At 45.6% G+C, this 25218-nt stretch overlaps 2 protein-coding genes across 5 annotated transcripts; one reads left to right on the top strand and one right to left on the bottom strand.

The window, feature by feature from the left end:
- The first annotated feature begins 9021 nt into the window (after nucleotides 1-9021).
- On the top strand, nucleotides 9022-10938 carry LOC123061763 (60S ribosomal protein L28-1). 3 transcript variants are annotated; one of them, XM_044485017.1, is made up of 4 exons: nucleotides 9022-9182; nucleotides 9590-9747; nucleotides 9848-10014; nucleotides 10597-10938. In XM_044485017.1, the coding sequence occupies exons 2-4, from the start codon at nucleotides 9600-9602 to the stop codon at nucleotides 10711-10713; spliced, it is 432 nt and encodes a 143-aa protein (XP_044340952.1). In that variant the 5' UTR covers nucleotides 9022-9182; nucleotides 9590-9599; the 3' UTR covers nucleotides 10714-10938. The 3 variants fall into 3 exon arrangements, with proteins under 3 accessions (XP_044340952.1, XP_044340953.1, XP_044340954.1); XM_044485018.1 differs by having other exon boundaries at nucleotides 9036-9182; nucleotides 9595-9747; XM_044485019.1 differs by having other exon boundaries at nucleotides 9135-9182; nucleotides 9582-9747.
- A 3910-nt stretch (nucleotides 10939-14848) lies between these two features.
- On the bottom strand, nucleotides 14849-24111 carry LOC123061761 (anoctamin-like protein Os01g0706700). Of its 2 annotated transcripts, none has more exons than XM_044485015.1 (16): nucleotides 23519-24111; nucleotides 23300-23369; nucleotides 23097-23212; nucleotides 22082-22208; nucleotides 21908-22008; nucleotides 21698-21789; nucleotides 21495-21599; nucleotides 21126-21395; nucleotides 16609-16741; nucleotides 16425-16538; nucleotides 16250-16320; nucleotides 16023-16153; nucleotides 15789-15871; nucleotides 15585-15692; nucleotides 15346-15504; nucleotides 14849-15224 (listed from the first exon to the last, which is right to left on the bottom strand). In XM_044485015.1, the coding sequence occupies exons 1-16, from the start codon at nucleotides 23729-23731 to the stop codon at nucleotides 15114-15116; spliced, it is 2004 nt and encodes a 667-aa protein (XP_044340950.1). In that variant the 5' UTR covers nucleotides 23732-24111; the 3' UTR covers nucleotides 14849-15113. The 2 variants fall into 2 exon arrangements, with proteins under 2 accessions (XP_044340950.1, XP_044340951.1); XM_044485016.1 differs by having other exon boundaries at nucleotides 23300-23397; nucleotides 23519-23661.
- Nucleotides 24112-25218: the final 1107 nt, after the last annotated feature.

The raw sequence follows: 25218 nt of genomic DNA, 5'->3' as shown, positions 1-25218 counted from the left end.
ATGATCGATTTTGGAACTTTGTGAAACCCTAGCAGTCTCGGTGCCACCGAACTGTGACTCGGTCTGACCGAGTTCACTAGTTTAGGTTCCAAATCTGCTTCGGTATCACCAAGTTTAAAAATCGGTAGATCCGAGATGATTTCAGTGAGAAACTAAAACTAAGTTTTTGGATCATTCTTTTGCAAAAATCTCTGCATTTTGTGATGCTCATCTATTCTACCTCATCTATAAACTATTCACAGGGTCAGCAGACAGCTTGTTCATCATGTCAGATCAGAGTGACAGCCAGAACATGTCAGAACAGCAAGTGCAGATGAGTGAGGGCACTAGTCCCTCCAGTTCTTCTGATGAAGGCAGCAGGAGCACCCCTAGCAATTTGCCAAAAGCTGCCACCAGACAGAGGAAGAAGAGAACTTCAGATCCTGAGGATGAAGATTATGTGGCAGAGGAAGAGGAAGCCACATCAAAGAGAGTTGAGCCAGCACAGGGCACAAAGCCAGGCTTAAAGATCAAAAGGCCAGCAGGTAGGCAGCCTATGCCAAAGGCCAGAGTTTCAACTCAGATTCCTGAAAAGCCTGCACCCAAAGAGCCTCATAGTAGAGACTATCAAAAGGACTGCAGCAGACCAGAAGAGGAGCTGTGGATATGCCCCACAAATTCAGGAGCTCATTAACTCCAAGATGGGCACGAGCATATACTTATTGGACAAGGAACACCTGCCCATCCGTCCAGATTTTGAAGATAATCAAGTTGTTATGACTTAGAATGAACCATCGTCTGCACAAGCACAAGCAAAGAAGGAGAAGGCAAGGAAGGAGAAAGCTGCCAAGATGCCAACTCAAGAGGAGGCGTTTGAGTATTTCTTGAAAACCAAACAAGAGCAGCTTGGTTACCTGATTGCATCCACCCTACGGATTGAGAAAGGACTAGCCACCCTAACTCAGAACCAGGCAAGCCTAGAGAGAATCATGGAACAAAAGTTTTATGACCTAGATGTCAAGGTGACAGAGATTCAGACTGTAGTGGAGCAGCTCCAAGATGACATGCAGGAGAGGAGAGGAAGGACTACAACTGATGCCTTTGCCAAAGTGCCACGAGGTCCGAGGTCGTCTGCAGTGCCAGTTCCTGACACAAGAGCAACTGCCTCAGCTCCAACCATAGCACCAGCCCAACCTGCTCCAGCGTCTACTTCAGCTCCAACTCCAGTGTCTACTTCAGCTCCAACTCCAGCGTCTACTTCAGCGTCTACAGAAGCCTTCGTCCTTGGAGTGCTCCGGACTCCACCACCACCAGAAGATCAAGCCTAAGCGTCGATCTAGCACTATGCATTTTCTAGGAACTTTTTGGTAACTTGTTGCCAAAGGGGGAGAAAAATGTATAGATCATAGGCTTCGAGAGAGAGAGAGAGTTGCTTTTATTCTCTCTTGCTTTTATTTGGTGGTTTTTCGAACTTTGTTTGCTTTTGAGTGCTTGAGATACTATGCTTGTGAGACATCGATGATCATGTGTTTGATCATAAGCTACACTTAATGTTTGCTTAATATTATCATCTTGTCTATCTTATGTGATCATTCACTATTCTTGGTGATGAGTGCATGTATTTCATTCTTATCATTTTAAGCGCTCCACCAAGATGTATGTGACATGGAAGAGTAACCCATGACTCTAACTCTTTGTGCATTTGCAGTCCAAAGCAAATTTTAAATATGCACAAATTTAGGGGGAGCTCTTACTTATCACATACTTCTCAAAGTGACGATATATTTCATGCTTATTATCATTTGTCGAAGCTTTGATCTATATGTTGTCATCAATTACCAAAAAGGGGGAGATTGAAAGTGCAACCATCCCTAGGTGGTTTTGGTAATTCATAACAACATATAGCTCATTGAGCTAATACTATTCCAAGATGATTATTTCAGGAAAGCTCAATGATTGGCATGGCATGGATGGTGAAAGTGGAACCCTCAAAATGCTAAGGACAAAGGATTGGCTCAAGCTCAAAAGCTCAAGACTCTTCATTTTATATTTTAGTGATCCAAGATCACATTGAGTCTTTAGGAAAAGCCAATACGATCAAGGAGGGATGAGGTGTTGCTTAATGAGCCTCTTGCTTCATGTGCTTAGTGATATGCTCCAAAATCCTCAGCTACTTTCCCATATCCACATATGACCTAAACCCTAAGCCAAACTCGGTCATACCGATTCTTTCTATCCGGCGCCACCGAGTTTCACTTGTCATAAGCCACTGCCAAACCCTAGCAATTCGGTTCTACCGATAGGGATCTCGGTCTCACCGAGATGGGATTGCAAACTCTTTGTTTCCCTTTCATAACTTTTCGGTCTCACCGAAAGAGCGGATCGGTCCCACCGAGATTGCAATGTAAATTCAGTGTTTCCTTTTTGTAACTTTTCGGTCTCACCGAAAGAGGAAATCGGTCCCACCGAGTTTTCATGACCAACTCTCTGGTTAGCTAATACCAAATTCGGTCTCACCGAGTTTGTGTAATCGGTCTCACCGAGATTACGTTATGCCCAAACCCTAACCATATCGGTCCTACCGAGTTGCATGTCAGTCCCACTGAAAATATCTAACGGTCACTAGGTTTACCTTTTCGGTCCGACCGAGTTTGTTGATTCGGTCCCACCGAGATTGGAAAACTGTGTGTAACGGTTGGATTTTGTGTGGAGGCTATATATACCCCTCCACCTCCTCTTCATTCGTAGAGAGAGCCATCAGAACACATACACAATTCCAACTCATATGTTCTGAGAGAGAACCACCTACTCATGTGTTGAGACCAAGATATTCCATTCCTACCATATGAATCTTGATCTCTAGCCTTCCCAAGTTGCTTTCCACTCAAATCTTCTTTCCACCAAATCCAAATCCTATGAGAGAGAGTTGAGTGTTGGGGAGACTATCATTTGAAGCACAAGAGCAAGGAGTTCATTACCTACACACCATTTGTTACTTCTTGGAGAGTGGTATCTCCTAGATTGGCTAGGTGTCACTTGGGAGCCTCCGACAAGATTGTGGAGTTGAACCAAGGAGTTTGTAAGGGCAAGGAGATCGCCTACTTCGTGAAGATCTACCGCTAGTGAGGCAAGTCCTTCGTGGGCGATGGCCATGGTGGGATAGACAAGGTTGCTTCTTCGTGGACCCTTTGTGGGTGGTTGCTTCTTCGTGGACCCTTTGTGGGTGGAGCCCTCCGTGGACTCGCGCAACCGTTACCCTTCGTGGGTGGAGCCTTCCGTGGACTCGCGCAACCGTTACCCTTCGTGGGTTGAAGTCTCCATCAACGTGGATGTAGGATAGCACCACCTATCCAAACCACGGGAGAAACATCCGTGTCTCCAATTGCGTTTGAATTCTCCAAACCCTTCCCTTTACATTCTTGCAAGTTACATGTTTTACTTTCCGCTGCCAATATACTCTTTGCATGCTTGCTTGAATTGTGTGATGATTGCTTGACTTGTCCTACAATAGCTAAAATCTGCCAAGAACTAAAATTGGGAAAAGGTTAAGTTTTTATTTGGTCAAGTAGTCTAATCACCCCCCCCCCCTCTAGACATACTTTCGATCCTACATGAAGACATGATGAAATGCAACACGCAAGCAAATGACATGGCAACGTCGAGGAATAACAGGAAGACACATGGCACATCGGTCTCGGGGCGTCACACAAGCATTATACTTTTTTGGAAAAAAGTTGCTTGTAAAAAATTTCCTTGTCCAAACTTTGTTTGTGACGCATAAATTCAAATACCCAATTCATTTGGGGGCTTCCCTCATGAAGATTTTCCTCTTGCATATGATTATACTTGTACGGCTTCGTTCCATGTTCGTGTATTACGCCACAATATGCACCATATTGACTTAAGCGATTTGCATGTTGGGTTGCCTCGCTCCTGTGTTTACCCCTACGTTCCCGATTGTTGGCTAGGGACTAAAGGGAGCACCTCTGTGATTGTCACGATCGGGTCACCCGAGCCGGACCTTAGACTGGGTGAAGCCGAAAGCTAGCGCTCTTATTGTTTTCAATTATGGTCGGCACACAACGGAACTCATGAGTACAAAAATTCTATTGCACAAGTCTCATAATAACAATGAGCACCGAAGAAAGGTATCGATGGAGGTACTATTTTCTTCGAAGATGCTTCTTACACTTCGCAGTAATATAGCATAAGTTCCCTGAGCGCGCTTTGTCTGTTACAGCCTTATGGCCTGATTGCCTGGTTATTGGAAACGCCGTCGATATTCTCGACAGATGGAGTACATAACACTTTTCGGTCCTTGACCGAAGAGGGAGAAGCCGACGGTCGGTTAAGACACGTTTAAAGTTCGGTTGAACATAGATATGATATAAGTACTTCGGTACATGCAATCATTCTTTTACCCAAGTCACTTGAGGGCTCTTAAATTTATTTGAGCCGTTTTATAATAAGTGTTCTTCTTCTTAGTCGTTGCAAAGTTTTTATTATTATTATTATTATTATTATTATTATTATTATTATTTATCACTCCTTTTTTCGACACGAGTGTGTGGTCACTAGCCGGGGAGCCTAATTTCTCTCTCAAAGCTGCTAGAGTTTAGTTTGCTAAGCTGGCCTAACGAGAAGTACTCCGCCTTCGGGATAGGAGGTTGAAGCCATAGGCTGACCCGCTTGAAGTCTTGAGATAGGATGTGTCATGTTAAAGCACGACAGAAGCATTTTTTTCTAAGGCCAATTTTCGGATTGGCACCGAACACTTGATCTTGTTCGGACGTCAAGTTTTTACTAACGTTTTTTGGTTTTCCAAGCTTGTGGCACTTTTAGACTATTTGTGTATTTTCAGCACAAGTCTCGCAGTGCAACGCCGGACACCTTTAGAGATTCGGCAAAAACATTCTCGGATATTGCTATATATGCATCGGTTTCGAATTGTGTCTTTGATCAATAGTTGGGTTGCCCGGCTCCTGCGCTTGCCTCCTACGTTCCGCTTTGTTCGGCTAGGTGTGCAAAGGGAGAACCACTGCGATTGTGCTTCCAGCTCACATGGTTAAGCACCTCAGTGGAGAAAGCCGAAAACTGACTGTCACAATAAGCGTAAACTGGTCAGCGATCCAATGATGGTGTTAAATGACGGGCCATTCATAACAATGGCCGAAGTGTTTACGGCTTGACCTCGACTATTGTCGAACACTACCGGTGTCTATTAACTGGCCTCCCAAACTAAATCCTTGATATTTTGCTCTTACATTGGAGCTGAGGTTTCATGATCATGCTTAGCATGACAACCCAAAGAAAAGAACCGATAGCGGGACTATTTTCTTTGGAAGACATTTCTTCTGTTAAACAGTAATATAACATATCTCTCTGCGTACCTTTGTTTATAAAACCGTATGGCCAGATTGCCTTGTTTGTTGTAAATCTTTGCCCTCATAAAGGATTTATAAAGTAGGACAAACACTCCTCGACTATTGGCCGAGGAGGTGGAAGCCGATGGTCGGTCAACAAAGTTTTGTACAATGCGGATCCGAGCATTAATGACGTAAAGTACTTGGATACATAGAGTCGTTACACATATTTTGTGATTTTACTATGGATATCAATCCTTAATTCGGCCACCCGTGCCCGCATTAAGGCTTGGGGCTACTGGGCTTCGGGCTTATTATTTACAAATATTAAAGGGGCACATCGATCCCCTGATTTGGTGTTGCCACCCGACCAGTGTCTCGGGGGCTACTGCATTGCCTGTCCAATGCAGAAAATTTTAAGTGTAATACAGTTTCCGAGGAGATTTTGATCCTCAGGTTGGTCGGCCGCACCCAACCTGAATCTCGAGGACTGAGCACGCCGTTTTTTGTGTCCCGAAGTATTCTGCCGAGCTAGGACTTGATCCTCAGACCGATTTTGCAAATCAACCCGAGTCTCAGCGGCTACTGGGATCAGCGGTCTTATGTCATCCTTCATGTGCATCTCGGGTTTTAGACCGATACCCACCTTGAGGGCTACTGGCTATATATCTCGGCAGAGAATAAATTGCACCAATCGAAAATATTGACAAAAATCGGCCCACATTCGGGGTGGTGCACCACCTCGGAAGCAGTCCGGCATAAAGCTCGGGCGCTAGTGGTTGGCTCCATAGAGGGCATTTCCGGCATTAAGCTCGTCTAAACTCCTTCAAACTTCTTTGAACCAAGGTGATTTACGACACCTCAGATACATTCTGACGTTGGAGCTCGAATACATAGTCCGGCGTTGGAGCTCGGATACTGTCCGGCATTGGAGCTCGGATACATAGTCCGGCGTTGGAACTCGGATACAGTCCGGCGTTAGAGCTGGGAAGCGGTCCAGCATTGGTGCTCGGCTGCAAAAGATACCTCGAATGCAGTCCGGCGTTGGAGCTCGGACGCAAGAGGATGCTGCCGCCCGGGAACAATTTCAAACCCGAGGTGTGGCATAAAAATAAAGAGGCATTGATAAAGGCCGGAAACTTAAAGCTGCTCCTCGGATACCCGACGTGTAAACTCGTCGAATGCATTTCGGCGATCCTCAAGATCGAAGATGAGAAGATTTGCTGAACCAGTTTTCAAGACCGACGACCGAAGATGAAGAACAGTTCGGAAGAACCAAGGAGCGTCCCTAACTTGAAGACCGGTTCAGGGGGCTACTGACAGTGTCCTGGACTAGGGGGTACTCACCACGTCATCTCCCGATCTGTTAGATTGGGCCGAGGACCCCCATGGCCGTATACTCATGGGCCAGTTTGGACAGCTACCGCATACAAGGAAGATTCCACAAGACTTGGCGATCAAGACAAGGACTCCTCCCACCGGCGTATTCGGCTAGGACTCTTGTTATCCTAGGCCTCTGGTGCATTATATAAACCGAGGCCAGGCTAGTCGATAGATCATATACAACAACAATCATACCATAGGCTAGCTTCTAGGGTTTAGCCTCTACGATCTCGTGGTAGATCAACTCTTGTAATACTCATATCATCAATATCAATCAAGCAGGACCTAGGGTTTTACCTCCATCAAGAGGGCCCGAACCTGGGTAAAATATCATGTCTCCTGCCTCCTGTTACCATCCGCCTTAGACGCACAGTTCGGGACCCCTTACGCGAGATCCGCCGGTTTTGACACCGACAGTGGGGCTACCTATTATTCGTAGGCGGTACGTATGGTGCACGCGTAGATTCACTCATTTTGTTTGGTACGTTGTCTATATTGAAAAATCTAAAAGGACTTGTATTTAGAAACAGAGGATTTTATTTGGTATTGTTTATTAAGTCATCCTTGGCTTATTTTCATCTCTATTTTTTCGCATGGGCCAACAGATGTTATTGCTATTACCCACACTTTGGATATTCGTGTAAGGGTCGTGCTACACGTTGGCCGATGAATCTTTTTGAAAGATCTGCCGGTCTACGAGCCGTCCAGTCTGACGCTATCTTCGCGTCAAGTGTCGTTGTCACCTTTGCAACAGAAGTCGTGTTGCGAGAACCCTTTTGCAACACATGTCTTGTTGCAGAATTTTTTTTATAACAAAGGTTATGTTGTAGTTCTTTTGCAACAAATGTCTCGTTGCAGAATAGTTTTGAGATTTTTTTTGAAACAAATATCTTCTTGCAACAAATGTTTTGTTGCAGAAAGTCACCGTGTTGCATTGATTGCGGTCATGGCCTCGAGCAGAAGCTCGGTCTTGTTGGGGAAGGGAGGAGGGTGTTGCATATGCGATGATGGTGGTGGTGGAGGCGATGAAGCATGGGGCCGGAGCGTCATAGATCGACAATGGTGGCCGGAGCAGAGCTCCGCCGTGCGCGCTCGAGCATCCATGGCCACTGGTCGCGAGCGGACATGGGGAGACGGGGAGAGGTGAGCTCATCGGTGGCCTCGTCTGCGTGTTGCTGGCGGCGAGCAGCGGTGGCGGTGGTTGGAGCAACGCATGAAGGCCTCGGCTTGACAGGGAGCTCGGGAGAGCACGAGAGGATCCAGATTCAGATCCCACAACATATCTCTTATTGCGGTGAGGGAATTGCAACAACTGCTCAGTTGCAAAAACTGGTCTAGATAATACGTTACTCCCGAACCATTGGATTAAAATCGATCCGGCGGCCACGAAGCCGACGGACGTAGGCGTTGTTTGTTGGTCAGGTGATTTGAATCATTTCCATTCGTGTAATATCCAACAAAATTTTGATAGTTGCATGTTCAAACAAATCATATGATCTTTCAAAACTCAAACCCACATCCATGAAAATAAGCGTGAAAATCCAATCCCCATCTGGAGGCTATCTATATGGGCAGCTTGGCACAGTCTTTATAAGAAACACTAAGTAGAACGTAAACACACATACACTTCACCGCACATGCCCACTCACACAGAGTCTACTGAAGATTAGGTTTGGGGAGCATCATGATTCATGAAATCACCATGTATGCCTCGCCATCGAACGAAAATGTCACCTATGGCGAAAAAACATTCCGCCTAGTGAAAGGTCAAAACTGTGTGTTTGATCATTGGTGTGCTCGGGGTACAACTACCCTAATAATCCAACCACATGTTGGTTCATAGGAAAGCATTTCTGTCCAAACCTGATTTGATTTTATTTGGTCAAAGAACAGTCGGGAACAGTCGGTTATGTTTATAAATAGATACAATCCTAGAACAACACTGCATTTTTTCTTCCAATACTGACTTTGGTACAGTTTCTTAGTGCCATTGTAGATTCTGTTTTTCTTTTTTGAATTTTAGGAACATTTCTTATTTATTTTTACAGAACTGTTGTTTCTGTACCTTTCTTTAGGAGTTTAATGTAGCTACCTTTTCCATGAATAGAATCAGATTTTTAGGGGGAGAAATAGAAATATAGATTCAGATTTATTTTAGGCCCTCTTTTATAGAATCAGCTTCTTTTTCTGATAAAAAAAAGAATCAGCTTCTTTTTTAGAGAGAAAAACATAGAATAAGCTTTTTTATATATAACGAAAGTATAGAATCAGCTGTATGCCCAGGAGAACAGCTCAGCCCACTCCAATCCAGCCCAAAAAGCAGCCAGCCGGGCCTAGGGTTTACGAGCGCCGCAGTACTATAAAAGCTCGCCCCCAAAACTCGCCCCGCTACCGCAGCCGCCACACACGACGAACACCGGGACGAAGCAGATCGGCGGCGCGTCACTCCAATCACCGGTGAGAAGAAACCTTTCCCTCCTTTCCACAGTCTCCGCGCCTGCGAGGCCACTCTATAAGCTCCCAATTGTTCAATTTGCCCCCGCAGTCCCGACCCATTCGTGATTTGAGGCGCTAGCGATTTAGGTTAACGGGTGAAATCTCTAGCGTTCCTTGGTATGCTCTCGCATCGTATATGCCATACTGCTCGAATCGTTTGTACGGCGTAGTTGATTTGCTAGAAACCAGTCAGCTGATTTATTTTCAGATCAGTATATGTTCGTCTGCTCAGCTGTGTCTCGTCCGATAGTTCTCTAGATTAGCTAGGTGCAAGAAATCTGGCGTCTGTTGGGGTCGTTGATATGGCGATAGTATTCTAGATTTATGATCGGCTTCATATTCAGTGGTTGATATGTGAAGTTTTCTAGGTTAGGATAAATGGCGACGGTTTCGGATTCTCTGGTCTGGGAGCTCGTCAGGAAGAACAACTGCTTCCTGATCAAGCAGTTCGGCAACAGCAATGCCAAGGTCCAGTTCAGCAAGGAGCCCAACAACCTCTACAATGTCCACTCCTACAAGTACTCTGGTCAGTGGTTATTGCCCTCCCCCGATTGGTTGAATTTCGAATGCTATGGATGTCCCTTCGTCCACTGACTGAAGGCTTGGTGTTTGGTGTGATTTTTCAGGCCTGGCAAACAAGAAGACTGTGACTGTGCAGCCAGCTGCTGATAAGGAGATGACCGTGGTCCTCTCCACAACGAAGTCAAAGAAGCAGAACAAGCCTGCTGCCTTCACCCACAAGACTGTCATGCGCAAGGAGTTCCGCAAGATGGCCAAGGCTATCAAGAACCAGGTATTAGCATCAGAACAACCATATCGTTCTTTTATGATGAAAGTTGTGATGCTGGATGGTCTAGATTAAGTACTCTAGATGACAACTGGTATTGGAAATATAACCTGTAACAACCATTTCAGTGTTTCGGTCCTCGTAGGTGAAATGTAACTGTTGTGATTGGCTTCTTAGTTTAGTCTGATTTCTAATCATCTGTAGGGACTGTGTTATGAAATCTGCAGATGTAATACTTTTAATCAATAAACTGACACTAATGTTCTAAGAATACATATTTACTCTCAATTTGGTTGTATCTAGTATGTGAACTTTCACTTCCGACCTGTTCTGAGCCTTAATGTGGAAAAAGGTTTTATATCCAGTAAAGATTGGAATTTTCTGAGCAGTATGCATGTCTTGTAAACTGCCCCTGCCTGTCTGTACTTGGTTTTCTATGGTACTAGTTGATAATGAACATAAACATCAATGCTTCCTACCTTTGGTGGTTACAAATAGAGGAGAAATGCTGCTTAAGATGTCTTCCTGTTAAACCATGTCACCTTCATTTGTTTTCTTAATCTAATTGTTATTCTTCTTGCTTTCCAGGTCAGTGACAACTACTACAGGCCTGACTTGACCAAGCCTGCTCTTGCAAGACTGAGCGCTGTTTACCGCAGCCTCCAGGTTGCCAAGTCCGGTGTCAAGAAGAAGAACAGGCAGTAAGCACTGAGGGGCCAATGAGCTTGTTTTGTGGATCTGTTGGTTTATGTTTCCAGCTTTTTAGATTTGTTCTAAGAGTATGGAGATTGAATATGATGAATGGTGTGCTCCGCATACTGGCACAAGTTTTCTCAGTAGGTTCTATATCTGTACCCATGACTATGTTGTGAAGCCTCTTGAAATCATTTTCACAATTATTGGCTTTCCACATTAATTGTTTTTGCTGAATTGCTTGGAGTTTGAGTGCTGCTGATGCGTGTTTTTCTGTTACACACTAGCAAAAGGGTCCGTGCGTTGCAACGGAGTTAAAAAAAATCCTAAAGCATCAACTTAACGGTATTTCTATTATGAGCATGTGCACAAAGCTGATCGGTTTATCATATCACCACTAACGTCCTTGCATTCTGTTAAGCATGCCTATTTTATTTACTAAGACACCATTACCGCTGTTGAAAATTTAGGAAAATCACACGGTTACTAAAAAGTGCAATACATAAAAAAAACATACATAACTTTGTGTGACGGCCCGGCTTGGCTTCGTTCGGAACAACGTGTATAAGGACTGAGTCAATCAGGCCTTTCCCTTGAAGTTTTCTTATCACTGATACTTTACATTTTTCAAGTGCAACATGTCTAAGCATCTTAGGCTTTTGTTGCATCAGTACTACATCTACTAAACTACTCCCCGTTCCGAATTACTTGTCGCAGCTATGGATGTATCTAGATGTATTTTAGTTCTAGATACACTCATTTCTGCGACGAGTAATTTGGTACCGAGGGAGTCTAATGTTTGTTTCATGTTATTTACTTTGATTTGAATTGAGGTTTTTAAAAAACCCCTCACTTGAATTTTATTAAATTAACCAACCAAATAAAATTCAAATAAGTAATTTTATGGATCTTTGATCTATCTAAATTGAGGGAATTCACATGGTGGTTCTTTTTATTACTCATGAACATAGCCCCCCAAAAATATTAGGGAGCTAAAAATAACAATCCCATCCATTTCGAGTTAAGCATAACCCACTCTTAATTTGAACTTCTTAATTAAATATTTGGAATTATATTTGTAGCAATGTAAATATAAGTTCCACTTTGGATAATTCATGTGGAGTTGGCACAACCCCAAAAGGCCAAAAAAATAGTTTCAAGTTTCTTTAAACCCAATTGATTTTCAAATTCTTCTTTTAGGCAAGATTTTATAATTCTTAAACACCGCTCTCTCTTCCCTGTGTTTTTTTGCCCAACTCGTATAGCAGCAGCAACCCAGTTTGCATGCCATTTTTCCTTAGCAAACCCCAGCGGCAGCCTCCTCCCACTTTAACCCTACCGCCTCCCAATTCTTGGGGTCTCTGTCTCTTGACCCGGGGTGATGTGCCCCAAGCGCCTCGCTGCATGGCCTCGAGGTTGCACCCGATGACCGGCCGGCGAACCACCTTGGTTCCCACTCGCTCTCTTCCTCGCCGCACCTCTGTGTGCGCCTCCTCCCGCTGTGCATCATGCGCTACCATGGTCGAGCTGTGCGCCTTCGGCCATGGCGGCCGTTGCCAAGCTGCGCCCCTTCGCGTGCTGAACCACCTGACCGCCGTTGGACTCGCTCTTCCTCGCTGCACCTCGGTGCTCCTCCTCTCCCGTTGTGCACCTGGCGCGAGCTGCGTGCGCCTCCGGCCATGAACGGAGTCGCCCAGCTGCGCCCCCCTAGCGCTCTTGCACCTCCCGGCCTCCACTTGTTCTCCTCTCGTCGCCCGCGTCCCTCGCCCCTCAACAAGCTTTACTCTTTGCCTCGCCAAGCCTGTTCAATGGTACTGCATCGTCTTCTCCCATCGGCTCTCAGGGCTGCTTGTTGATTCCCAGTTGGCTTTGTGATATTTCAGCTAACTTGGGAACGTATATAAGACAACTCAACCTAACAGAATGAGGTGGGATTATTCAACACCCAAGCTAACTTTATCTAATTATTAAAAGCATGCATGTATCGATTGGAATTAACCTTGCTTCGTTCGGCACAGAGGGCCAGGGTAATTGGGCCTGTCTCCGTATTCTCACTCCATCAGGCTACGTTCGGCTGGGTGGGCCAGAATATTTGGCCAGCTTTCGAACCAAGATTATTAAGAGCTAACCCAGTTTTATATTGAAACTTGGGTGCCAGCTCAACTGGTTGTTGTTGTAGCTTAAGAACGGAAGGTTGTGTAAGTTCGAATCTCAGGACAAATTACTTTTTGCTATTATAGAATAGATGGCGGGTTAATTAATAGAATTATTTTTCGCAGGTATATATGTAATAGATGGCAGCTTATAATTAATTACCTAATAATAAAGCAAATGTATTTTTAAAATATTGTTATTGAAGCAAACTTATAATTTATAGCGCAAGATCCTTTTTTTCATACCGGCGGCGATCCATATTGCAAATAAACATCCCACTATAACCATATAGGGAAAAGAAAACATCAATAACTACACATGCATACCTCTGAAAAATGTCGCAGGGGAAAACAACAGATTTCTCATCGCGCGCGCGCGAGAGAGAGAGAGGGAGGGAGGAGAGAGGGAGAGAGAGACACTTAGGATTAACCATATTCAACACACGTTTTTTGTTGTTTTGTGTGAACACCGAGGCCATCGCCGGCGAGGGTGAGAAGAAGGATAAGCAGCAACACAAATATGATGCCTCGCAAAAATAAAGGAGATGGGCCTATTATGATCTTGAGTGATGATTGTTGAGTTAAGAGCGTGTGTTATGTTTTCTATCCCGTTGCAACGCACGGGCTCTTTTGCTAGTTAACTAAAAACAGAAAACCGGATTAGTAAACGTACGTACCAAAAACTCATGGGTGGCATCGCTCCGGACAGAACAGTCGTGTGTGGCGGGCCACATGATCATATGAATAGTACCATCTCGGATGTAGAAAATAATATAGGTGGAAAAACTGAAACCGTAAATTCACGAAAAGAAGTGTATTGTGACGGTGAATCCGACAAAATCAATTCATGATTTATTATTATTAGGGAGGGATGTGCTCGTTGAAGTGCTAAACTTATATCAACTGGGTATTATGCGTGGTAACTTAAGTATGCAACTTGAATTTGTATTTTACTTTTTCTTCTGTCGATCATGCTACACGGTTTCTTCTTTCAACCTTTGAATTGGTTGGTTCAAGCATTCCGTGGGCATCCAAGGAAATTTAACGCCACGGAACAATTTAACAGTCAAAATCCACGCCGTATTGTAAGTCGATTCCTTGGACGCGAAACCTTGGGGCATCTTGGAAGGAACCATGGAGCCAAACCCACTCTTCACAAGCCGTGCGGGACACCCACATCTCTACCCGTAACGGTATAAAACCCGACTCCCACCTATAATCCACAATTTCACCGAAGAACCCAAGACCCCGAGGGCATGTCAGTCGGCCAGAAGTACGCCGAGGACGCGAGCGCCGGCTTGCCGAAATCGTCGTCCAGCGGTGCGCGGTATGACCGCCTCTTGTCTGGCCTTGCCGCCGGTGCGTTCGCAGACATAGAACCTGACAAGCTCAAGGGCGAAATCCAGCGATGGGCCAAGGCGGTCGGGGCGCTGCTGCGCCAGCTGAGCTTCGGCGCCTGGCCTGAGAAGAGCGACGGCTCGTCGGAGCACCGGAACGCGGGCGACGAAAGATGATTCGGCTTGGACTGGACAGCTGATGGCACTTCACAGGCGACGGCCGACAAGATGCTGCTGAAGATTTCATTAATTCATTCATTAGTTCGTTGTATGTACTCTGATCTACTCCATCCGTTTCTAAATATTTGTCTTTCTAGACATTTTAAATGGATTACCACACACGGATGTATATAGACATATTTTAGAGTGTAGATTCACTTATTTTGCTCCGTATGTAGTCACTTATTAAAATATCTAGAAAGACAAATATTTAGGAACTGAGGGAGTATGTCTCTCCCATAGTCCCATTCTTAACAAATAGAATAAAATTTGGGCAGCAAATATGATACTCCCCCAAAATAAATGTCGCTGATTTAGTACAAAACGGAGGGAGTAGTAACCTGTGAATAACAATAAACAGCAGCAAGCACGGTCTTTTTTCCTCAGCAAATTGGCGGGCTAATTTTGCACTGTTGTGAACCATGGTCCTCAAAATAATACTCACACCACAGATGTATCTCGCTTGCAAGGAAACCACCCGTAACATCTTCACAATGATGGGCAACATGCCCCCACCCAATCTCCTATAAATTATCTCGTAGCAATATATACATTTACCAATGGGAACAGTTAGCAACACCAGGACGTCAGTAATTAGAGCACTAAAATTTCTACACTGCCTACACGAGATTGACAAATCTCTGCTCTATCCTAGTTTACAAAACTAGCTTTGCCTTCTAAATACTGAAGGTGGTAATGCTCCTCACTCCCATTTCCTATCAAGTTTTGAAATGCTCCTCAATAGTTGTTGAGAGCAGACAGTCTGTGCCTGAGCTACATACCGCACTCGATTTGCTCTCACCCATGCAGGCTCCTAATTGAACAAAAAGAGGAAAAGCCCACATTCAGTTTCTAAGATAAATTTGTGCCGCAAACAAAGGCATTGATATAAATACCACTACATATGCACAAAGCATAACGGTGAAGAAAATCACCTCAGGGACAAAGTGCGAGAAGCCAAACTTGACTAAGAGGAGAGCATGCTCCATTATAAGGATTGCCGCGAGTCCTGGCTCAATCCGCCATTTACCCTCCTCATCATATAGACAAACAAGAAGCAAGCAGTTGGTGCAGATTGCCATTACGATCAGGAACTGAAAAGAGTAATATTACAATGAACATCAAGACGTGCATGTGCCGTTAGCAGTAGTGCAAAACAGTAGTGTTAATGAACCTGGAATATGTTCAACCACGCTCCAATTGTAGCTGCAGCACGGGGAACAGGTCTTTTCAACATGACTAACAACTTCAATGCGTCCGCTCTTATTTCAGTTGCATTGTTCTGTCATGAAGATAGTTTTTTTAAGAATTAAAACATGTGCAACTAAGCATATCAAGCATGAGTACATGACTGTAAACTGTCGTCGTAACCACATACCAGAGCAGCAAAGCAGAATATCAATGGAAAGGCGCAAGCAAACATCATGATCATCCCAAACTGAAGAGCTAGCTCAAGAAAATCTGCAATGGATTCAACAACGGAAGCAAAAATGACAGTCTTTCAAGAATACAAATGCCATTGTTAGATCAGCAAAAGTGGTACAGACTTATAAACCAAATACTATGCAAACTACCATAGCAACTGAGCACAGCAACTACTTATCATTATTACCATCAAACAGACCATCTTCGAGCTCTTCTCCAATGCTTGCAGTATAAGAGGGTTTTAAATATTCTTTCTCCACTCTTGTTGATAATCGAACTGACTTCCCTGATGGTGATTCTCTCTCTTGTCTTTTCTTGCTACAAAATGAGAGGGGTTTCTTACATTCTTCTATTGGCCTGGAAATAAGAATAGCAGGACTGCAGGGCAAAGACTATACAGGCAACAAAACTTACTGAACAGCACTGTACTTCTTGTAGCTGTATTTGAGATAAGGAATAGAATTCTCAATCAGATTTTCCAACACCTAGAAATTTAAATATATCATCATAGTGTACGGCATCATCATACCCGATAATGAAACCTACATTTAAGAACAGAGGGTGTACTTGCATTGCAGAGTGCAAATACCTGAGACACGACTAGACGTTGAATAAGGACTTTCCGGAGTGTCAAAATATCACGATAAAGGGATGCATGGTAAAATAACCCAATATATGATTGCATAAAGTATAGACCGAAAACCTGCACATGCACAAGGAGTAAGAAGCTTAACTTAAAGCATGAACCAGCTTTGTTGTGTCATAATGTTTACCTTATAAATCAAACTATCAGCACTAGACTGTTCTCCTTGGTTGTTTTCATACTTTATTAGAATGACAGACACCTTTCCACCAATCCTTGTATAATACTGAATTGCAACAAGATATAGTGCAGTCAAGACATACCTAAAAATGGAAAAAAATCATAGCAGATCAAATTGGCATAGTCAATAGAGTAACATGAGAAATACTAGCTAGCAAGTTACTAGCACAGTTTGATGATTGTTGAGAGATAATTGTGCGTGTCCCAAGTGTACACGTACATGTATTAGGTGTAGTTGTCCCGCTTGTTTCCCAAGTCTATAATCTGTAATTTAGGGTCATAGCAGTGGACGGAACTACCCACATATGTGCTATATATGGGCACCCCATGATGTGAATACAATTGTCATGCATCAAATCCTATTCTACATGGTATCAGCCTACCTCTCGATTCTCTCCCTTCACCTCCAGCTGCTGACGCTTTCCTCCTCTCCACCCCCTACCCAACGCCGCTGTCGCTGCCATCTTCGGCCGCTGCCGCCTCCACCTTCCAACCCTACCGCCGCCGCTGCCTCCCTCCTCCCTCCGCAGCCGCCCTAACCCTAGTCCCAACCTTCACGCTTCTCACTCCTCCAACTTTTGAGGAATGACCAGCCGTGCCAACCGTGCACCAACACGACCGCGCCACCCTGCCAGGTGCCCCAGTCGCAGCCTACACCGTGGTGGAGCGGCGGGTACAACCCTTGGACAGGGGTTGTCCATGCCCGTGCTGACTCCCGGCCTTCTAGGCCCCCGTCGGACGGGGGCCTCGGGCGTTTTTCGCCGTGCCAGTTCGATGGCTACCCTGCTCCACCGCCACAACTGTCGTCCCACCATGGGACCCGATGCTCCTCACTGCCCTGCAAACGGCTCTTACTCCGACCAACTATGACAGTGGTGGTGATTAGTTCATGGGCTCCGGAGCTACCTCTCACATGGAGCCTAACCCTGGTAATCTCATCACTTCCAGACCCACCGTCACCTCCGCCCGTATCATTGTCGGGGTCTTCTCTTCCTATTACACATATTGGTTGTACTTCCTTTCCATCATCATCCACTTCATTATCTCTTAACAACATTGTCATTTCTCCACACTTTATTAAAAACATTGTCATTGTCTCTTAACAACATTGTCATTTCTCCACAACCATGTCACTGTTGAATTTGACGAATTCAGTTTTTCTGTTAAGGATGCCCGAACCCGGATGGTTCTACACCGATATGACAACCCTGGTGATCTCTACCCTGCCCAGTTGTCATCCTCTACCACGCTCCAATCGCCCTCTCTGTCAGCATTGATCATTGGCGTGCCCGTCTTGGTCATCCCAGCTCCGCTGCACTTAGTCATCTCCTTAAGGGATTTTCCTTTTCATGTAATAAAACCGATGCTCACACGTGTCATGCTTGTCGTGTGGGTAAACATGTTCGGCTTCCGTTTAGCTCGTCATCCACCATAGCTTTGTTTCCTTTCCAGTTAATTCATAGTGATGTTTGGACCTCACCTATCTCAAGTAATATTGGCTACCTATACTATCTTGTGACTTGGATGATTTTTCTCACTGTGTGTGGACATTTCCTTGACGCCATAAGTCTGATGTTGCACGCTCCCTCGTTGCGTTCTACTCCTTGTGTCCACCCAGTTTGGTCGCTCCATCCGTGCTATCCAAACTGACAACGGAAAGGAATTCGACAACCTCGCCATTCGCACGCTTCTTAGCTCCCATGGCACCATTTTCCGTCTCACGTGTCCATACACTTCGCAACAAAACGGTCGTGCCGAATGCATCCTACCAACTCTCAATGATTGCGTCCGCACTCTTCTATTTCATGTTAATATCCCTGCTCGGTTTTGGCCCGACGCCCTCGCCACAGCATCTTTGCTACTCAACATTCGCCCACGTTGTGTTCGTTGGAACTATGCGCCGCCCCACCTCCTCTTCAGTTCACCACCTTCATATGATGAGTTACGGGTCTTCAGATGCCTTTGCTATCCTAGTATTGCTTCTACTACACATCATAAGTTGGCTCCTCGGTCTCTCGCCTGCATAATCCTTGGTTATCCGGCTAACACAAAGGGATATCACTGCTACGATTCGGTCTCTCATCGTGTGATCACCTCATGACATGTTCACTTTGATGAAAGGTATTTTCCGTTTCAGCATGTCATCAGATGTGGACATCACCGACGGGACCTCGCCAGCTCTCTGTTCGACCGGCTCGGCTACTGGCACGCCGATGCTCGCCCGGCCCATGGCCCTATGGTGTCCGAGTCTGCTATGGCAGCCTCAACCCCGACCGCGCCTTCTCAAGCTGCCAACGCAGTGCCCAAACCGTCTGCCATCGCCGCAGGCTCGACTGGCCCCGGCTCGGCCGCGTCCGGTACGGTTGACTCGGTTGGCTCTTCGGCGCCTTCATCGACAGATGCTGCACCGCCACCTCCGGCTCCTGTGATAACTCATGCTCGTGCGGGTATCACTAGGCCGAGCCGGCATTATCCCGACAATGAGTATGTCTGCACTGCATCGACTTCCGCATTGTCGCCGCTTCCTACCTCAGCATGTGTCGCTCTCCGCGATCCTAAGTGGCTTGCAGATATGTTGGAGGAGTTCGACGCCTTATTGTGGAACCAGACGTGGAAGCTTGTCCCTCATCCCACACATGCCGATGTCATTAGCGGGAAGTGAGTGTTACGTCATAAGCTCCGCCCCGATGGCACACTCGAGCTTATAAGGCTCGTTGGGTGGTGCGAGGCTTCAGGCAGCATGCGGGCGTTGACTTCACCGACACCTTCCCTCCGGTTGTAAAACCAGGCACGATCCGCACCGTCCTCCAGCTCGGGGTGTCTCGAGCATGGCCAGTTCACCAGATGGACGTTTCTAACGACTTTCTTCATGGACATCTTGATGAACATGTGTACTGCCAGCAGCCCACCGGCTTTGTCGACGACACGCATCCCGACCACATCTGCTTGTTCTCGCGCTCCTTGTATGGGCTCAAACAGGCGTCGTGTGCCTTGTACCAGCGCATCGCGGCCTTTCTTCATCAGCTCAGGTTTCGCTCCACTCGCTCGGATGCCTCATTGTCCGTACACAACCAGGCGCTACAACCACCTACCTGCTCCTCTATGTCGATGACATCATCCAAACAGCCTACACCACCGATCTTCTTCGCCGGCTCACTGAACGTCTTTGCGTCGAGTTTGCCATCAAGGACTTGGGGCCACTCCACTACTTCCTTGGCATCGAGGTGGTACGTCATCCGGACGGCTTCTTCCCAAGGTTTACAAGTCGACGAGTCGTTCCGAGGTTGAGACTCATAGACTAAGCGTGACTAATCGACACTAGTCGATAGCGAAGTTACGACTCATAGACTAGTCGACACTGAAGTGTAGTCGGCCTTGGAATTGAGACTCATAGACTAGTCCTAGGACTCATAATCCATGCTTCTTCCTCCATCGACAGAAGTACGTTCATGAGTTACTTGACTGTGTTGGCATGCTTAATTGCAAGCCCACGGCCACACCGGTGTATATAAAGGCCAAGCTCTCCACCACTGACGGATCTCTAGCCCAAATGCCTCCTACTACAGGTTCATTGTTGGTGCCTTGCAGTACTTGATGCTCACTCGTCCCGAGTTGCAGTGCATCAGCAGGTGTGCCTTCATATGCACGCTCCTCGCGGTGCTCATTGGTCCTTAGTGAGGTGGATTCTCCGGTACATCTGTGGTCACATAGATCTTGGCATCACCTTGCGTGTGTTGCCTTCCATCGACATCGTTGCTTACTAGGATGCTGATTGGGTTGGCTGTCCCGACACTCGCCGCTCTACGTCTGGATACTGTGTGTTTCTTGGACCTTCACATCGTGGTCGTCCAAGCGAAGGCCGACGGTTTCGCGATCCAATGCTGAGGCAGAGTATCGTGGCGTGGCCAACGCCGTTGTTTAGTGTACGTGGCTTCGACAGCTTCTCCATGAGCTTTGTCATCCCATCCACAAAGCCACCGTCTATTGCGATAACGTCTCCGCCGTCTACCTCTCCGCCAATCCAGTCCATCACCGTCGAACCAAGAACATCAAGCTGGATATTCATTTTGTTCGCGAACACATGGCTCTTGGGAAGGTTCGAGTTCTTCACGTTCCCACGACCCAACAATTCGCGGATACAATGACGAAAGGCTTGCCAATATCTACCTTTGAGGAGTTCCAGTCCAGTCTTTGCATCGCCAAACACGACGCTTCGACTGTGCGAGGGGGGGGGGGGGGTTGAGAGATAATTGTGCGTGTCCCAAGTGTACACGTACGTGTATTAGGTGTAGTTGTCCCGCTTCTTTCCCAAGTCTATAATCTGTAATTAGGGTCACAGTAGTGAACGGAACTACCCCTTTACATGCTACATATGGGCACTCCATGATGTCAATACAATTGTCTTGCATCAAATCCTATTCTACAATGATAAATGAACTACTACATAGATCATGGTGACATTCTTACCTCAGCGCCTCAGTTTCAGTTTTTTCATACAAATGAGCATAGGCCAACTCAAATGGCAGCTGAAGACAAATAATACCCAGAACAATAATCGCATTGTTCCTAATTCTTAGAAGGACACCAGACCACTCATTTCTTTGCAATCTCCTTTTCTCAGCAGGCGCATCATCAAAATTCTTTTCGTCCACACGCTCAATAGAAAGATAATGCCTTATTGGTTCCAGTTCGTTGGCCGAAGCTTTGTATTCAGCAAATGAATAATTAATGCCCCATCTGCTTTCAGGCAACATATGGAAGAAAGAAAAGTTGTGGTCAGGAATTTAATCAACAAGAGCTTGAATAACAACTGCATATCCTGGAATTGGATGGTACCTAGCAAGAAGTGCTGAATTCTTCCTTTTCCAAAATTGCAAAAAGAAGACAGCCCAAGAAATCACGAAGATAAAGAAAGCAGGAAGAACCAGCCACTGGAATGACCTGAGTTCAAAGAGCAGAGGGGAATACTTACTACTTAGCTGACTGTATTAGTTATATTTGTACCATGTTTTAAAAAAGAGCCATGGTAAAATGCATACCCAAAATCTATAAGCTGAGTGGCCAATCCAGATACGGCTGGAAAGAATAGCCAACGCGTATACATTCCTAGGAAAGCAAAGTATGTTGCAATCTGCAGTTCAAAAGTGGGGGAGTTATGGTCTCGAAAGGAATTCATTTATTGATTTGCTTTTGATAAATGGTCCAGAAACAAGATACAGTAGCTGCAACGTGCTGTCATGTTGTTCTACCTTGGTTCCAAAATAGGAGTAAACTTCATCAATAGGTTGCCATGTGAAGTCATGCCAGTTAAGTGCCCAATTTCTCAGGAGCTGTTTCCTTTTAACTTCCTCTACAAGCAAGTAGTGTTAGCTAATGCTACGAATTTTACAAATATTTTTATTATCTTAGGTTAATATATGTACCATGCAAAGGGAAGACTAGCTTTACAACTCCTTCATCTTCAAGCCTACGCAATAGTGACTCGTTTTGTTTCCAATAGAACTCTTTATCGTCAAATTTGAGAGATATTTCAGAGTTGGTCTTGTTCACCTGCATGGTTCAATAACAATGTGCTATCACACAAGGAAATCTGAGATTCCGTATCACAAAAACTAAAATGCTATTCAGATTGGGTATATGCTTTACTATTCACACATCATATTAAACAAATGAAAATTTAAGTAGAAAATCCCACTTTCTATAGCTCATATATCAAACGTGCATATATTGTTGCCCCTTTCAGGTCCTCTGATAATCTATGCATCGGTTACTATATCATTTAGAAGAGATAAATATGCATATATTGTTGCCCCTTTCAGGTCCTCTGATAATCTATGCATCGGTTACTATATCATTTAGAAGAGACAAATATGCATATATTGTTGCCCTTTTCAGGTCCTCTGATAATCTATGCATCGGTTACTATATCATTTAGAAGAGACAAATATCAAATGCAGAAACCAGACAATAGAAACAAATTATTTTGCTTCAAATCAGGGCACACAATGCTATAGACAAGAAAATTTCATTATTATAAGAAAATAAATGTTTCCTATCCAAAGAATCAGGTCACAAAAATAAAAGTATGCTAGAATGCATCCATATGTAAGATGTAGATATAATTTAAAATAAATATGGTTCCTCATATTAAAGTGTACTCCCTCCGTTCTTTTTAACTCTGCATATTAGGGCAAATGTTTGGAAGTTTGACCAAGTTTTAATAGAAAAAAACATCAAACATACACAAAACCAAATCAATATCATTATATCCATCATGAATACATTTTCATATTGTAGATAATTATATATATTTGGTTAAATTATAGTAAGTTTGACTTAAGAGAAACCTAATATGCGGAGTAAAACGAAACGGAGGGAGTATAACTACAATTTGGCATAACTAGGAAAGGCAGCAGCTATAAAAGAGGTTATACTCACAATGCCATATATCAAGTAGCGGAAACAGGTAAACCGCTCTCGCCAGCTAAAGAGGGAACCATCAGGCTGCCTGACGAATGCTGCCACCTGTTCCCATTCAAACTGCAGCTCCATTCCTGAAGGAAGATTAACAATGAGCACACGAACACATTACTGACGGTCTGACGCCACATCTCAAACACTTAGTGCATTAGTTGAGTTACCGATGTAGGTAAGCTTCTTCATCTGCATCTCAGAAGCGGCTCTGCCCAGAATCCCCATGGGCGCGGACAGCTAAATTGGAACAGCAAAACCACATGCACTATAAATCAATTTGAGGAGTTCTTTAATCTCTGGGCTTTCTCTCGGAAACCGCCTCATTACTTGGAATTAGGGTACCATGGCAAAACAAATTGAAAAAGGAAAAAGACAGCCGCACTGACCTTGATGAACTCGGCGGGGACGCCGCGGACGCGCTCGACGAGCAGGCCGGCGCCCTCAAGCTCACGCACCAGGCTCGCCACGCAGTCCTCTCCCGCCGCGGAGCGCGAGAGCTTGGGCACGACGATGCCAACCTCGAAGTCCGTGGCCTCCTCCATTCCCCCTCCATCCCCACCATCTCCTCCCCCTCCCCCTCCCCCTCCCCCTCTCCGCATGTCCACCGATCAGGCGCGGGCGTGGTGGCGAATGGCGATGGGCACAAGGAGACGGATCCGCATACGGGAAGGGAAAAAAGGGCGAATGATGGCGGCGAAGGGGAGGAATAAACAACCAATCGAAAGGGGAAAAATGGCGTTGGGAACGGCGGAGAGAGAGAGGACGCGGGGGGTAACGGATTAGGAGGAGCGCCGGTTTCTTGCGCTTAATTCGATTTAGAACTTGGTTAACAAGCGTTAGAAAAACTTAAAAATGAGAAAAAAAATATAATAACTTGATTAGCAAGTTATTTAAAATTAACCAACGCGCCGGGGCCTGTGGGCGTTAATTAAGTGGCGATTTGGGGGGTGGGGTTTGAACGGACGGGAGAGAGAGAGAGAGAGCGCCATTGGAAGGCGTGCGTGCCACTGACTGGCACCAGCGCAGAGGAAGTGATTTTCGAAAGCTGTGGGTGTGTGGGGCCGGTGAGTAGTAGGAAAGCGCATGACAGGTGGGCCTTGTTTGCCAGCGGTCCACGTGACATGTCACATGTGAGCATCGGGCGCGTGCAGGAGAGACCTTTTTTCCCTGCGCGGAGGTTTCGACGGAACGGGAGCTGGTTTAGCCAAGAGACGGTGCGGCTGAAAGTGGGCCTGCTGGCCGTTTCGGCATGTCCGCCTCCGCGGGGAGTGGCAGTGTCGACGTGTCGGCAACAACTTTCCGTACGGTAATCATGGTACTGCACTGCTATGCGAACGCTTTGCTTTCAGACGAATCGCTGTCTGTGTTGTCCGAACGGGCCTGGCATGATGTCTCCGCACAGCTTGCTGGTTGCTGGGCATATTTCGCACCAAGGCAAGAGCACTAGACACCCAGAAATTTACGTTGGATATGATGGTTTAGTTCATAAACTTGCAAAAGGTGATTAACTAGTCCACAAACTTGCAAACTATGTGATCAACTAGTCCACAACCAATCAGAGAGGAACAATTGGCGCCTAGCTGGCTGCTTCGTGGCTGCTTCGTGGCACACCTGGCCGGACTGACTCTTTTGCGGAAAACCCCTTAATGTTTCAGGAAATCACGCCCGCAGTCCTTGTTTCCATTGTCTCCTTTATCCCTGTCCAAATCCCTAACTCTCTCCTATTTTCCCCTTTCCCCTGTCCAAATCCTGACGGCGAGAGAATGAGAGTGTTCGGTGACGGCGGCGGGAGAAGAAGAGTGGTGGCTTCCGATCCCATGGAGTAGGCGCCGACGGGTTCCTGGGTGGCGGCGGGCCTGGAGAACCTAGCGCCAGGGTCACTGCAGTTCTTGACTTCGGTGGTAAGAAGGTAAGTACAGAAATCATGAATCCCTAGGAATAGTGAACTGCGGTTCTTGACTTAGTACAAGGCCTTGACTTGAATTGCTCATCATTTTTTCAGGAGTGGGCTGGGGAAGGGATGGCAGAGCCAAGTCAGTGATTAAGGATCTAGCCATGAAGAACATGGAGTTGGAGGCCAGGATTA

This window comes from Triticum aestivum, chromosome 3A, assembly GCF_018294505.1.
Source record: "Triticum aestivum cultivar Chinese Spring chromosome 3A, IWGSC CS RefSeq v2.1, whole genome shotgun sequence".
Classification (NCBI taxonomy): Eukaryota; Viridiplantae; Streptophyta; class Magnoliopsida; order Poales; family Poaceae; genus Triticum; species Triticum aestivum.
Note: the sequence above shows the minus strand (reverse complement) of the source record. Positions and strands in the feature narration are given on the sequence as shown.

Bases quoted from the DNA above. Each gene is read 5' to 3' on its own strand.
- LOC123061763 (XM_044485017.1), top strand. From the start codon at position 9,600: ATGGCGACGGTTTCGGATTCTCTGGTCTGGGAGCTCGTCAGGAAGAAC. The intron at 9,748-9,847 runs GTCAGTGGTTAT...GTGATTTTTCAG, and splicing joins CCACTCCTACAAGTACTCTG to GCCTGGCAAACAAGAAGACT. The intron at 10,015-10,596 runs GTATTAGCATCA...CTTGCTTTCCAG, and splicing joins CCAAGGCTATCAAGAACCAG to GTCAGTGACAACTACTACAG.
- LOC123061761 (XM_044485015.1), bottom strand. From the start codon at position 23,731: ATGCGGAGAGGGGGAGGGGGAGGGGGAGGGGGAGGAGATGGTGGGGAT. The intron at 22,209-23,096 runs GTGAGTATAACC...TGAACCATGCAG, and splicing joins GCTACTTGATATATGGCATT to GTGAACAAGACCAACTCTGA. The intron at 15,872-16,022 runs GTAATAATGATA...AATCCATTGCAG, and splicing joins CGAAGATGGTCTGTTTGATG to ATTTTCTTGAGCTAGCTCTT.